Source organism: Aplidium turbinatum, chromosome 11 (assembly GCF_918807975.1).
Source record: "Aplidium turbinatum chromosome 11, kaAplTurb1.1, whole genome shotgun sequence".
In the NCBI taxonomy this organism is placed as follows: domain Eukaryota; kingdom Metazoa; phylum Chordata; class Ascidiacea; order Aplousobranchia; family Polyclinidae; genus Aplidium; species Aplidium turbinatum.
In genome coordinates, this window is record NC_137482.1 from 11,090,595 (window position 1) to 11,104,925 (window position 14,331).

At 37.2% G+C, this 14,331-nt stretch overlaps 1 protein-coding gene across 7 annotated transcripts in view; it reads left to right on the plus strand.

Annotated features, from left to right (window-relative positions):
- The window catches only part of LOC145779305 (calcium uptake protein 3, mitochondrial-like), a 34,125-nt gene that overhangs the window by 14,273 nt on the left and 5,521 nt on the right, over positions 1-14,331 (plus strand). For 4 of the 7 annotated variants that reach the window (XM_082590855.1, XM_082590857.1, XM_082590856.1 and 1 more), the window contains exons 3-9: positions 7,885-8,043; positions 8,195-8,277; positions 8,530-8,583; positions 11,466-11,522; positions 12,383-12,483; positions 13,274-13,313; positions 13,630-13,761. In XM_082590855.1, coding sequence (XP_082446981.1) covers positions 7,885-8,043; positions 8,195-8,277; positions 8,530-8,583; positions 11,466-11,522; positions 12,383-12,483; positions 13,274-13,313; positions 13,630-13,761 — 626 coding nt within the window. Of the gene's footprint in view, positions 1-7,884; positions 8,044-8,194; positions 8,278-8,529; positions 8,584-10,502; positions 10,557-11,465; positions 11,523-12,382; positions 12,484-13,273; positions 13,314-13,629; positions 13,762-14,331 lie in introns of all 7 variants that reach the window. The other 3 variants (XM_082590854.1, XM_082590858.1, XM_082590859.1) reach the window with 3 other exon arrangements.

Consider the following 14,331-nt stretch of genomic DNA (forward strand, 5'->3'; position numbering starts at 1 on the left):
CATTGCCGAGTAAGTTACAAAATTTACGAGGTATACTAGCCGCGTTCTTTTTCGTTTTCTTTTGGCGATCAGTTTCAATTTGCAAATGAGGTTTGAGATTTTTCAAAATCTTTTAACACACTATCAGTCTAAACAACAGCCAATGCTTTAAAACAGTTCTATTGGTACTTACTTATATGTTTACTATTTGTATTTGTGATTTATATCATCAAAACTTTCAATTAATGAACGAAAATAAGGCGAGACTTTCAGACAACAAATCCTGCCAATCCCGACTCTTCTCCCTGTAATCTTATTTTGACGCGAGCTTTTTCGTTGTTTGTTTTAATTTTAAATCAAGCCCAATTCAATAGCGCGGTATATTCTGTGTTTTTTCGTATTCTGATTGATGGTAATATATTGCGGAATGCGCTGTTGTTTTATTTTTATAAGCCTTGAACTTGTATGTCAGTTTTGCCCGTTGTACATACGTTAACAATATCAATTCTTAATCAGAGTGAATGAGTTAAACTTTGCACGCTTTAGTGGCGTATTAAAATTTCATCTTGTCAAACAATGCTTTGAAGAGTTGGATTCCATCACATTTACAAAGCATGCCAAAGCGTGTTTTATTTGCCCACAAACATATTTCTTTTTTCATCACATAAACATTTTGGTGTTCTCGGGTCACGTTTGTCTTCATTAGCTAAAGAAAAACAGCATAAACGATTAAAACTTCTCGTAAGTGTTCATCACCTTTGAAAACATCTTTAGCGTTATAGTAACTTTGGCTATTGTGTTGAACTACCAAGTCCTTGACCTTGATGGAACAAATGCTTTTTATGCACATGTGGCTATTTTTAGAATGGGAAACCGATGCAATAGTCGTTTTTAATCACAACTACCGTTGACTGACAATGGTCTTCAAACCTGGCTTAGTAGTGCAGCTTTGCCAAGGATACGTGAAACCGTTACTGATTTTTATGTCTTGTTTTTCCATCCACACGAAAGAATCGGAGCAAAACTGGTGTCTTAATTTACATCGCTTCATCTTTTTTAAATGTTGAATCAATCCCAGTAGGGCTTCGCTTAGGTATTTAAATAGATTAGCAGCTTCTCTGTCATCTAATACCGAACACATTTCAACTTGTTCGTTGAGTGCCAATTCCAAACCCGTCCATGCCAGCACAGGTGCTCAGTCTTTCATGCTTATGTCGCGTTAAGTAAGATGAAGGACATCACCTTCTGTTTAGACAGCAGGAATGTCCTTTCCGCGCCTTAGCTCACAACAAGATAGTGTTCAATTTTTCTCTAAGGTTTTAGTGTTAATTTCCGTTGTTTACCAACACTTCGGTCACAAAGTTCGGATGCAGCGAGCATTCCGGTTTCCCACGATCATGTACCGTCCGTCTTTGTTTAGTTTTTGCTTTAGATTCTTGTGACATTCATTTGAATAAACTAAATTGCGTCTAGAAATAATGGAATGCAGAAATCAATACTTTGTTTTAGCATTTGCTCGGCCGTGGCTGAGCCTACTTATAGTGAGATAATATTCTTGCATTTGGAGTCCAATTTTTTATTTAACACTTCTAATGTCAGTGTTCAGGTGCAGATAAAATGGCGATATGCCCCATTTGTTGCTGTGTTAAAAGTCTCGGTTAGCGTTCGCTGTCTCGTATTATGTTATTGAAGTAGTTACATCTCTGAAGCTCAATTGTGCCACCTCGAGACAGACTTATAGAAATATTACCGTTTTGCTTTTATTGTTGGCTGAGACTCCCAGCCAACTACACAGGCCTTTTTTACATTGATTCAGCATCTGCGAATGTTGTTAAAAATGTTGGGTTGTTTTTTATCTGGGCTTTTTATTTCTTTAAACGTTTGCAATGTTGGTTGTCAAGGTTGATGCATAAAGAAGGACAACATTCCTCTTTGTAATTTGTTTTAGAATGCAGTCGATCAAGTCAACTTTTCAGTAAACTTGCCAAACTGTTTATGGTCATCGTGATTGTGGAAATATGTTTTTTTCTAACTTTTTATCATTGTCATCGTATTGGTTTTGTCACATGCCTTGAAGTCTGTGAATTACAGTCATTTAAAGGGCGGGGAAACCCAAATTAACTTTGCGAGTTTTTTGTTTCAGCGTGATGTCATTGTGTACAACATGCGTTTTAGCAAAAAAAAAATCCAAATTTTGTTGCCCTCGTCTCGCTAAGGCCGCTTTTGTTTGATACCCGTTTGCGAGGTCTCGTTGCGCATCAAGCTGTGATGCTGTTCGCTGTGACGTCACAAGGTACATATTATAGTTGTGGCCAAAAGTTTAAGACCAGACTTGATTTATGACCATTTTTGCATTACTTCAAAATACTGCATCATATATTGTTTCAGTTGCATCATCTTTATGCATCATCTTATATCTGATGCAGTATTTTGAAGTAATGCAAAAATGGTCATAAATCAAGTCTGGTCTTAAACTTTTGGCCACAACTATAATATGTACCTTGTGACGTCACAGCGAACAGCATCACAGCTTGATGCGCAACGAGACCTCGCAAACGGGTATCAAACAAAAGCGGCCTTAGCGAGACAAGGGCAACAAAATTTGGATTTTTTTTCGCTAAAACGCATGTTGTACACAATGACAATATCACGCTGAAACAAAAAACTCGCAAAAAGTTAATTTGGGTTTCCCCGCCCTTTAAAAAAAAAAATGGATGGTATTACCTATCAGACTTTAATATCACCCAGTATGATGCTGATGCGTATTGGAAAAATGTGTCTGACACTTCACCGATATCTTGTTTTGTTGACATATTCCAATGTTAGTAAATTGAAGACTCTCGTTTATAGGAAATTGTATTTATAGCACTTTTGTTTAGAAATGCTGGCATTGTTTGTAAATAAGAAATCAGTTACATTGCATTTCAATAGAAAAACGTGCAAAATGAGAAGAACTGTACATAAGCTAAAATAACTTGCGACCCTAACTCAGAAACACTGATTTGATTGTCACAAAAAATTTAAAATTGGGCGTGCCGCGTCATGGGTTGACGAAAACATGGAAGCTTGTTTTAGACATGATGAAATGAAAGAATCAGTTTCAATCAAACACTGTTTTACTTATTTACCTTCGTGCTAAGTTATTTCAAGATCTTTCAACTGGTCTGTTGGCATCTTTTGAAGCGCTCATGGATTTGTCGCGTATCATTTATTAACGCGCAATTTCCTTCATTCTATTGGAAAAAATTTAGTATTCTTTGAAGAGCGGCGAGATTAAAAGAATTGTTTAAGGCTAACTTCATGCTATACGGGCTGATAAAAATCAATACGACTTGGAGCTTAGTTTTGGAGAATTTTTCTTTTTTCAATGGTAATTAGTATGTATTGAGTGATGTAATATGTAACAAGGAGCCTTGTTTTTCGTGTCGTGTCACGCAACGGAAACTGGGATGTTGCCTGACAAATGTTATTGCTGTTGGACAAATAGTGAGTATTTGAGACACGACTGATTTAAAGTTGTTTGCTTTTGACCAATTAAATTAGCAATTCTTAGACATTTAAATTTTTTGCGGCTACAGTGTAATTAATTTACGACGGTGATGAGTTCCTATTTTTTGGCTGAATCTCAATATTTTTTTTTGTAAATTTACTTGAAATCTCGATTATTACAAGACTTGATGTGATCATTTTGCTCAGTTTTCAGCCAAAATGCTTTGTGCTTCTGTGTGATTTATTGATCGTTTTAACAAACATTGGTCCGAAGCAAGTTCGACAAATGTTGGACTGGGAAGCCTTGACGTGTGATTCTATTGCAACATTTCCCGTTAGTTTAAGCACTCGAAGCGGCGACGGATATCACCGAGTGACCGTTAATTTCCTAATTTTAAAGCACTCAGTTACACGTTCCCAACTGACAAAATCCGTCTTTTTTACATTGATTCATTGCAGACGTTGAATCAACGCTAAAAGGACGGATTTTGCAAACTGGGTTGCCAGTGACTCCTGTTTTGGTACGTTTACGGTTCCTGGTAATTTTGTTTGCCCTCAACTCATTATGTCGCTATTAAGTGTTATGGAGGCAGTAGACGTGTTATCACGCAACGAGGATTGCCTCGCACGGTACTGCCAAATAAAGATGCATACAAAATGGAACACTTGTTTTGCATTCCATCGAACCGAATCACACTGCTTTTAGTAACAATTGAAAGTTTCTTATGTTATGGTCTTGATATGACACTGTTTTCCATTCCGTGGGTACACCACACCTCATAATGTTATTCTGTTTTTTTTTTGTTTTTTTTCATATCTTCACCCTGCATTGCGGGAAACCGGACTTGAGCGCTATGCATCGGTGTACGCCTTCCGACGTACACCTGACCCACGCTGCTGCCGACGCCAATGTCTGTTTCCGGTTATCTACTCTACTTATGACTTAAATTTGGTACTACCCATTACTCGAAATCGATCACTGGGTAGAGGCAATTATCGTAAAGTTTCTTGCCCAGAGAAACAACAGCAAGTGCGGGTGGCTGGAGTCGAACATGCAGGCTCTCGACTGCGAGCCCAACGCGCTAACCACTCGGCCAGTTATTCACTTATTTTTTTTCTAGCAATGCCATTGGTATATGAAATGTTGCACGAGTTATAGTGAAGTCTCGTGCAGTTATGAGCAAATAACCCCCTCCCCTCTTCTACTGGTTAAAAATGCCAGCACAGTTAGCACGACTCGCTTTAGTGCTTCAGTAGATTTTGCAAAAAGTTTCTCAAACCAATTGCATCTCTGTCCTATATAATACTTTTTGTTTACATGTTTATCTTTTCATCACTCTCTCAATGTAATTTCGCTTTTATGGGAGAGAATAGCATGGAAAGGAAATGGTTTTGTGCCCTCATAATGAGCGCCCACTCCACTCGGAACTGCTCCAATTCAATTCTTTGTTCACTTCTTGAACGCCGTGCTTCTCGTGCGCACTCTGGCGGTGAGATTGCTTCAAACATTACAATCAAACAAACAATCAAAGCTTGATTATGTCATGTTCTAATTAAACTTGCTCATGTAATCGTGTTTTTCGTGTAACATCAAGCTCGCTATCTTATATCAATGACCTTGTTTCCTTTGAGCATAGAAGTGGATACGTTCCGTCAAACATTAGGTGGTCTGCTTTGAAAACGCTTCATGCCAAACATGACCGTGTGAAGCTTGTCTCATGATTTTGTTTAGCTTTTTCCGCATTGTTGATTTTTCGATGAATCTTTTAAATCGAAGCTTCTCACTCACTGATATTTCTATCTACCAAAGTAACTTGTTGAATCACTGAATCTGTTTCCAGCCGTTTGATTTTCATTGTCAACCACAATATCATCCATAACATACTGTATACAGTTATACACGCATCTTTTGTTACACAGCGAAAAGTTGCCCATTTTGATCGCTAGACACTGAAACGATGTAAAAACGAAAAGTATAAACTTTTGCTGTATCGGTTTGTATTTTGGTTGTAGTATTTTCTTATTTTGAGTTATTTCATGTTAGCGCCTGCAAAGTTGAGAGACGTAGAATCAATGTTTAGATGATACGTTTGTCAAGCTAAATTAACTAACCAACCATTCATGAGTGAGAGGCCAGGTGCTAATAGTCCCATGTTTCAAAGAGAGGTTTGTTAAAGGTTAACTTGTTTCCTTAATTAAGCGAGCGCTATAATCACCCTCAGCGACATGTTTAGAACTGTATATTTAATATTTTGTTGACTGTGTTGCATGACACACTTACTAGGCATAGAGATCCTCTCTTGTATGCTTTGAACTTCCAATGTTTCTAAAATCGTAGTTGCAGCATGTGAATAACTTCTTGTGGTACGGTACTAAGGTAGCCCCCCATTTAATTCAACGTCAACGTTTTGTCAACGCCATTTGTGTACATTAATTTACATACAACTTTAGGAAAACAGACTCATCCTTAGCAAAGTGGCAATGATTTAAACTTGATTTCTCACAGCAACTGATTGGGAGAACGTGGAGCGAACAATAGGCCTACAGATGCAAAGTCAAAAGCTATGAAACGTACACAGAAGCAATGTCTCGGCTGAAAAATCTGTTTTTTTTACTTCGATTCAACGTCGGATGATGTTGAATCAATGTAAGAAGGACGAATTTCATCAACTGCGTTATTTGTTATTGATCTGGAGTTGCCTCAGCCAGTGCGTCACACTCGCTTCCCGCAGACAGACACATGACAAATCTATTCGCTTGCAACGTTGGAATCATATTTCACGATTAATTAATATAATGATTCAAAAACAATCTTTTGTTACCCTTCTTCAATGACGCATTGGGTAAATTTCAGCTCAATCGACTGATAGTAGAATGCTCCCAATAGTTCAAAAGAAGATGGTCTTCATAGACAGCGGTTAGCTATTTTTGTTTACTGAAATCACACTATTCATGTTTGCTTTTTATTGGTAATAATCGACGATGAAATGCTTGAAAATTTAGTAATGATTGATAAGCTATGGAGAATTGCTTCTGCTTCTAGTCACGTGAGTGCTTTAATCTCCCGTGAAGCAAATCTAAAACGTATACGTAACCGGCAAATTGTTTCTTACGAATAATTTCCAACTCGGTTACTATTTGTTTTGGGGGTTAATGGTGTACGTGCTAGTACCGCGATAGTAAAGCCTAGCCAGAAAAATCAGTCCTTCTTTTTCACATGGATTTGATCAGACGTCTATTGAGGTTCAGTCATTGTAAATCGCTGATATGCTGACTGGGAGTACATAGTGCCTTGTTTCCTCCGACAGCATAAAATTTTCGCAAATCATAATGTCTCGATTAGAAAATGTTCCTTATGAAAAAAGCTGACGGAGAAGAAAATAAAGCGACGTCTAGTTTAATGGAGACTTAGCTGGCTACAATCTTGAGCCTTTGGTTTAAGAAATTATGAAATCTTTATCCAAATAACTGTGATTAAAGGCCTAGGACGCGCCATTATCACTATCGTTGTTTGACAAACATGCTACTACAAGTAAAACCTATTAGCATTGTTTGACCGAGGGAAGCACTTGATATAAAATCAACATAATAAGATATGTGGACATACCCCTTGTTTTTCAACCATATTTATTTCTAAATTTTACCGAGAACTTACCAACTAGCTTGAAAAATTGACTTTTAATGAAGGATGACAAGTCGGTTTGTAGACGGAGGATTTTGCTTCTTTTTGTTTTTAATGTTTCAACTGCAACCCGAAAGACTTTTTTAACTTAATGAATATAACAAAGTTTTTCAAGAATAACTTTCGTGGGTATGTCAAAATATTTCTTTAATCATCAAAGGACGGGTAAATCACGCTTTGGTGAGTCTGTTTCATCACACTCCCAACACTGGCGCGTCAAATGACGTAAGTGCCATCTCGAAAGGTGACGCCGAATGTTTTTTACCATGTCGCGGTAAATTTTTTCTCGACCAAACTGTATCTTTTAACTTTGTATTTTGAAACTTAAAAACACTTTACGATTGGCTGGCTTTGTTGTGACGACAAAATGGTGGGTTGATGACCTCGACGGTTGTCACGCTTCTGGGGTCAGTTGTTGTCTCCAACATTGCAGCTATTCGTGTCATGTGTCAGAATTTTTATAGACAGCGACCCTAGACTTTTATATTTTCGTTTATTCATTGCACTTCACTTTTCACTCAAACGTCGAAAGAAGATTTATTGAAAGTTATTTGTTGTAACTTATAAACCCCCAGCCGGAATTTATTGGCAGAAATTTTGATCTTACCCCTTCATCAATGCACCCCGTTTCAAATCAAAGTTTGATTGTGGCGCCTAATGAGGTTTTTTGTCACCCCCAACTTGTTAGACAGACCTTATCTGGCAATTCCAAACAACAGACTTATCTTTTGCAGCTCGAATGGGTCGCTTGAGGTTGACCGAAAGTGAGGTGAAATCAATTCTGATGAAGACCCCGGACAGAAAGAAAAGTTCGTCTCGTTTCTTCCGATCTCTGCACAACAAGGGACTGATCTCGTACACAGAATATCTCTTCTTTCTCTGCATTCTAACAAGTACATTTACCATTTCTCAATTACTTTTAATGCGAGAAAGTATTGATGTTTTATTTCTAGGTTACTGCATGGTATTATTAATAATTAATCATTCATCATTGTCAAGTGTCGCCTGTAAACTAATAAAATTATTTTTTTTTTTACTTTTTAGAACCAAAATCCGGCTTCAACATCGCATTCAACATGTTTGATGCTGACGGGAACCAAAGAGTCGATAAGAAAGAGTTTATGGTGGTGAGCTTGTTTCCTTGTGGTCAACTAAATGCGACTAAACTGGTCGCGACGCTTTTATGTTTGAGTTGCTCTTTTGCGCCGTTTAGCGGTTTTATAATCATGGAAAACTCATTTTATAAAATGTTTTCATCAAACATTGTGTGATGCAGAGCTTTTAATTTCTTTACAACGGCACAGTAATTATGAGGTCTGCCTGACAAATAGTTTATTTTGCACTTGTTCGCCATTGTCTTTAACGAGATTTTGTTGCAGCTCGGCGAAATTTTTCGCAAGCGAACAGAAAGCGCCTTGCGTCGAGATGCCGCGGTAAGTCCTGACGAGGTTAAATGTGCTAGTAAAATTTAATTGCGCTTGGGTGGTCAAACTATATCTTACTTTGCTTCGACTTCATACGGCCTAAACGATAACATTTGTTTGGCAATGTAATAATTTTTATAGGCATCGTACTTTAACTAGATCAAGGGCTTTGTTGTTGTACAAACATATCAAACTCAGCAAATCTATGGAGTTTGCTCAAGTATTACAGTGCATTGTGAGCTAAGTCTTTGATAGTGACCCAACTAGCGAATCGGACCTTTTTCACATTGATTCAACGTCTGCAGACGTTTGAACCAATGTAAAAAGAAGATGGTTTGCTTGAGCTGGGTACTTTCTGTGGTGTTTTAATATGTTTGTGATATTATTATTGACAACTGACGTTGACAATCAATGCAACGTTCCAAACCCAAGTCACGTCTTTGCAAACCACAGCTTAGTTCTTATTCTCTACGGTGTCTAACATACTGTATGTGCTATAGCGAAACTACGAATACCATTGTAATCATCATCATCTTTGTTTCAAGTTCTGATCAGCTGGAGTATGGTTGTGTAACTTTTAGTTTATTGAGTGATTATTTGAGCTTATGGGCTTTACTATTCTGGTTAAGTGTGTTGCTGTGTTTTATGTTTGGTGACGTTTGTTATTATGGTGCTTTGTTGGATATTAATGTATAACAAGCTCCACTGCCGGAGTTATCCTAGTTAAGTGTTTCTTCAAATTGCTTTTAACAGTTGGGATTTTTTTAAAGATTCCAAGCAGTGGTGAGAAAAAAATCCAGGTTTCTACAACAGCTGAAAGTTTACTTTTCTCCACTTGGTATCTTTACGACTCACGGGAATGTTATTTCTAGAAAAGGCTGTTTGTTGTTGTTACAAACCGCCACCAGCGACATTGAAATAATATAAATAAGGCAACTTTTTGCGACCGGGATGTATTGCAATAACTTGACTTAGGTTGAAAATGGCGTGAAAATAATTTAGTGTCTGAGCATTTTTAAGTTTTATCTCCTAAAATAGTGTTTTCATATTTGTATTGAATTTTTCAACTACCACAACAGTTTGTCTACCAGCTATAGCGCAAATGTGGAAAACATTCTCATAAAAACTTTATCTGCACCATCTGGTATTTTTTACCGCGATTCCCCAATACCATGCAATTTCTCGTAAAAACTGAACTCACATCACATTGTTACCACATGGGAAGCTAGAAGTGGTGTTCGTTGGTGTGCCCGATAGTTGGTAAAAGGTAGCTCAATTTTATTCCCGTTTCGATTGCATCGGCTTTACTATACCTTCCTCAAGTGTATGCTCACACCTCACAGTTTATTAAGACAGACTTTCGGTTGGTTATTACGTTGAAAACATCATTCCCAAGTGCTTTCAGTACTAACTTTGTACTGTAACAAACTGTATAACGACGTGAATGCAATTTTAATGGAAGTTTTACCCTATGCGATATTTCTCTTCAAGAGCTTTATTTATTACCCTATGGCCTATGCCTATGCCAAATATTAGAAATATCGCGAACTTCTGTCTAACCACTTAGCATCATTTGTGATAGAAGATGTGGGGTAGTTGGTAGTAGATGTAATTTTGTCTTTCTATTAGGCATGATTTGTATCCTGGTGCTAGCCATTGATTAATTGTGTAGAAAATACGAGCATGGCAAATCCAAGAAAGCATTAACTCACTTTGTAATAGACAAATAAAACCTAACAACCAGACGGCATTTAACATAATAACATCAGAAATGAGAAAAAATAATAACATGACACTTTGTGATAGTTTATCATATAAAAAAAGAAGTTTTATGTTAATCTCGATTTAATGGTAGGCTATTTACTTTACAAGCATGGGCTTACTGTTGCGGGTATGGCTGATACAATGCATGAACCTTTTGTGTGCAGAACTATAAGTCTAGTCTAGTTGAAAGAAAACCGACGTCTAACAACAGGATTGTGGTATGGGGACTGAAGAATGATATCAATTAATCAAATAAATCAGTTATTTATTGGAACACATCTACGGGTTGTGCATCTATACCTATCTGGTTTATTTTTTAAACAGAATGCCTTCTAATTATCACTTGTGTGAACAAACCTCAACCACTGCATGGCATGTTTGTTTTTGATCTTTGAGTTGGTTTGAAAATAATCGAATATTGACTCAACACGGGAATGCCCCATCTTCAGCAATAAATCGTAGACGATTAGCTTAACCAAAGCGACCAAGGATCTACCGCAGTTGCCACAGCAACCAATACTGATTAGTCTTTCTTATCCAACAATCGTTGGTCCGTATTGCTTAGATCAGCTGGTGAAAACCTATCTTTTTAGGCTTTTTTCTGAAACTCATGTAGACCATCTTAGCCAAGCCGTCATTTGACGACCGAGACCACCAGGCACCAGTCTATGATATTTAAACCGTGGCAGTGAAATCTTACTTTGGACAGTGTGGAATTGTTTTCGGATTTTTAGTTAGCAATTAGCATGAAAAAGGAGTAAGGTACGAAAGTTTTCAATATAGTTTTAGCCAGCAAATCACTCCGTTTTGTTTTGATTAAACGTCTGCAAACGTTTACCTGCTGGTGTAAAAGAGATCTGGTTTGCTGGCTGGGATGCTGTTTTGCTGTTTTTCTACTTAGCAAGTTTCGAATTCAGTTAGGCCTAGGTGTAGTTCAATATTTTGAACGAGAGCTTCAGTATCAAGTGTTGTTTGAAGTTTCAAGTGAAAGTTAGTTTTCAGATAGGCGGTGAGGTTCATTGATTTTGCTTTGAAACTAATCCTGCACTAACGACTAGCGCTCACACAACCTTGCTTTAGTGGTTCATTTATCATGTCACAAATTATCGTATTTTGATGAAATTCAGTTGCCAAGATCTAGCTCCACGGAAAAACACGACCAGACACTTCCCCAGCTGAGAAGGGTAAATTTTTTAAAAATTAAATAGGAATAAGTTAAAATTTGAGTAAAAATGTATGGATGCAGTATAAGCATAAGTTGATGTAAGTCTTGGTACACACGCTAAGAAGAAGATCAGTAATTTTCAGTGCATCACAGTTTCAACATTTTGCTTTGTTTGTGGACCTTTGTTTTTGAATTGTCTTGTACGATTATCACTGGAGTTGCTATTTGTCTCAGAAAGCGAATTCTTTTTTTCACATTGCTTAATTGCAGCAACATTCCAATTTGTTTGTACATTTTGCGTTTGTTAGAGGCATGTTGCTTATCCGGGCAGCAAACTTTTTTTTTCGTATTCTTCAGATGTTAATTTCAAAATTGAAGATATTTTTTCGGATGATGGCAATTAACCAAATTTATAGTTGCATGTGAGATGCATTGAATTGAAGATGCTTGTAGGTATGAAGAAAAAGCAAAACATAAATTTAATTATTCATCAAATATCTCATAATGAAATAGTGAAGACTTTCTTTTGGAAAAGATGATCGAAGTGATTGGTAACATACAGTTTGCAATTAGTTTAGGTTTGAACAACTGTGTATCTGCCTGTATCTTTGAACTTATTGAGAGCAGATCAACACCTACAGTAATTGCTCGAAACGAAACCAAAACAATGCAATTTTGTAATGAAACAAAACAGTTAAAAATTTCAAATTGTTTTTATTTCGAACATATATACTTGCTTTTTGCATGCTCTTTCTATTGTGATGTTATGTGTGTGCCCCCTCTCTGAGTAGAATGCTGTAAAAGATCGAGTCGTAATTTGTTTGAAATGCCACGCTCGCCGCGATACTCTGTTTTTTTTAAAAACCTTCATAAACACAGGCCATCCAGGAGTCCGATGGTAAGCTCCAAGACACTACCCTGCTCATACATTTGTTTGGGAAGAAAGGAAACAACGACTTGCAATACGAAGATTTCCACAGGTAAACTACATGTCTGATCAGCGGTGTAAACCCGTCTTGTATTTCAGGTCCAAGTCTGGTTCAAACTGAAAAATGCGGATCCGAACCTGAAAGTTTATTTGAAGTCCAAAATAGGCGCAATCATTAAATTTTATAAAAAAACAAAATAAGCACATGCAAGCTGGCCTATGTAAAGATCTAAGAAACATAAGCTGTCGATTCCTAATTCTGCAGAGGGTGGCATTTTAGCGCGGACACGTAGCCTAGACGCATGTCAAGTAAGCGCCCACTTTAACACCATGCAATTTAAGTACTGGCTCACTGTGATGGCGCAGCGCATAAGGTGCTCACTTTCCAATCATACAATCCTGGTTCGACTCCCGGCTTAAACTGGTTGTTAAAAAGCACCGTTCACCTCTGGGTTAATAAAATATACCTTGCTGTCCGTAACGCATCACCGAGCACCCAATAAAATACAATTTACTAGGAATAGCGCCTAAACCGCTTGGCGTCACAATGAGGGTGCCTACGTGTCCACGCCTAAATGTTGTGGATCCCATTTCTGGCCCGATTTTTAATCACGAGAATCCCTGTTTAACATCAACTCTTCATTTGATTTCAAGAGATGCATTTCGTATGCATGAAAAGAGTGGGTTAAGCTTGCATTTCTTTACGGTGCAAAATGTTTTTCTTCGTGATTTTGGTCTGACGGTTGCGTGCTCCGCTAACTGCTTGGTATTAAATGAGAGCAGAGAGACGACAATTTCACAGGATTAGTGATAACTTCAATTAAGTTTGTTTTTTCTTCCAGTTTCATGGATAACTTGCAAACAGAAGTCTTGGAAATCGAGATATCTTTTACTAATATTCATGTTCTTATGGAAATCTTTATTTGTTGCTTTTATCCCTTGAAGACACATCTCAACTTGACAATTTCGAATTTTCACCAGTGATTTAACTTGTTCTAGTATTTCTTTCCCTGGTCTTTTTATTTGATAAATTTTTGCTTTTTAGTGCCTTTGGTGACAACGTAACAACTAAATATTGTGATCTTGTTTACTACTTTTGACTGACTCATGCTTTTTGAAAACACTTTTCATTAGGCCAAACATAATTTTTGTTGACATCTTCATTTTGAGTTGAATTTCCTTGACTCTCGCGTATCACTTCTTGACATATAGCCATGGCTTGGTTACTATATCTGAGGAAGACTTTGCTCGCATGCTGCTCAAATACACAGATATAGCAGATACCGAAGAAAGCATAAAGACACTGATGAAACGAATTCCCGAGGAAAAAGTATGATTAAAATCAGCTCAGAGTTTGCTTTTTTAATTTAATTTTTTGTTAATTGTACATTTAAATTTTGCCACAACTAATCTTATTTTAACAATTTCATTAAGTCACATTAATACTGTTGTATTTCTACATTTAGAGTTATATTGTAGCAATTAAAAGTATTTTTTGAGCGTTTATGCAGTGTGTATAAATATGTAAATGCACGTAGTAAAATTCTAGTATCTCTATACTGTGTTTGGTGCAAGACAATGGACTAATCTTGTTCATAGTTCATTGGCTGCACAGTGTACAACCCAGTGAGAGACTGACCCTGTGACGACACTCCGTAGCACGTTAGTTTGAACGTAACGAAAACGTTATCATCTGGTGTCGAACTTACATCTACTGAGACGAACCTTTTCATTGGCCAGGTTTTCAGCGTCTATACGGGAGACTAATTACTTTATATCGAACAAATAGGTGTCGACGTTTGTATTAATGTTTTACACCACCTGCCTTGAAATCTAACACACGTTTTTTGTGTGGACGTGATGTGGTTTTTCAAGTCACAACAAACCTATTTCACGTTTT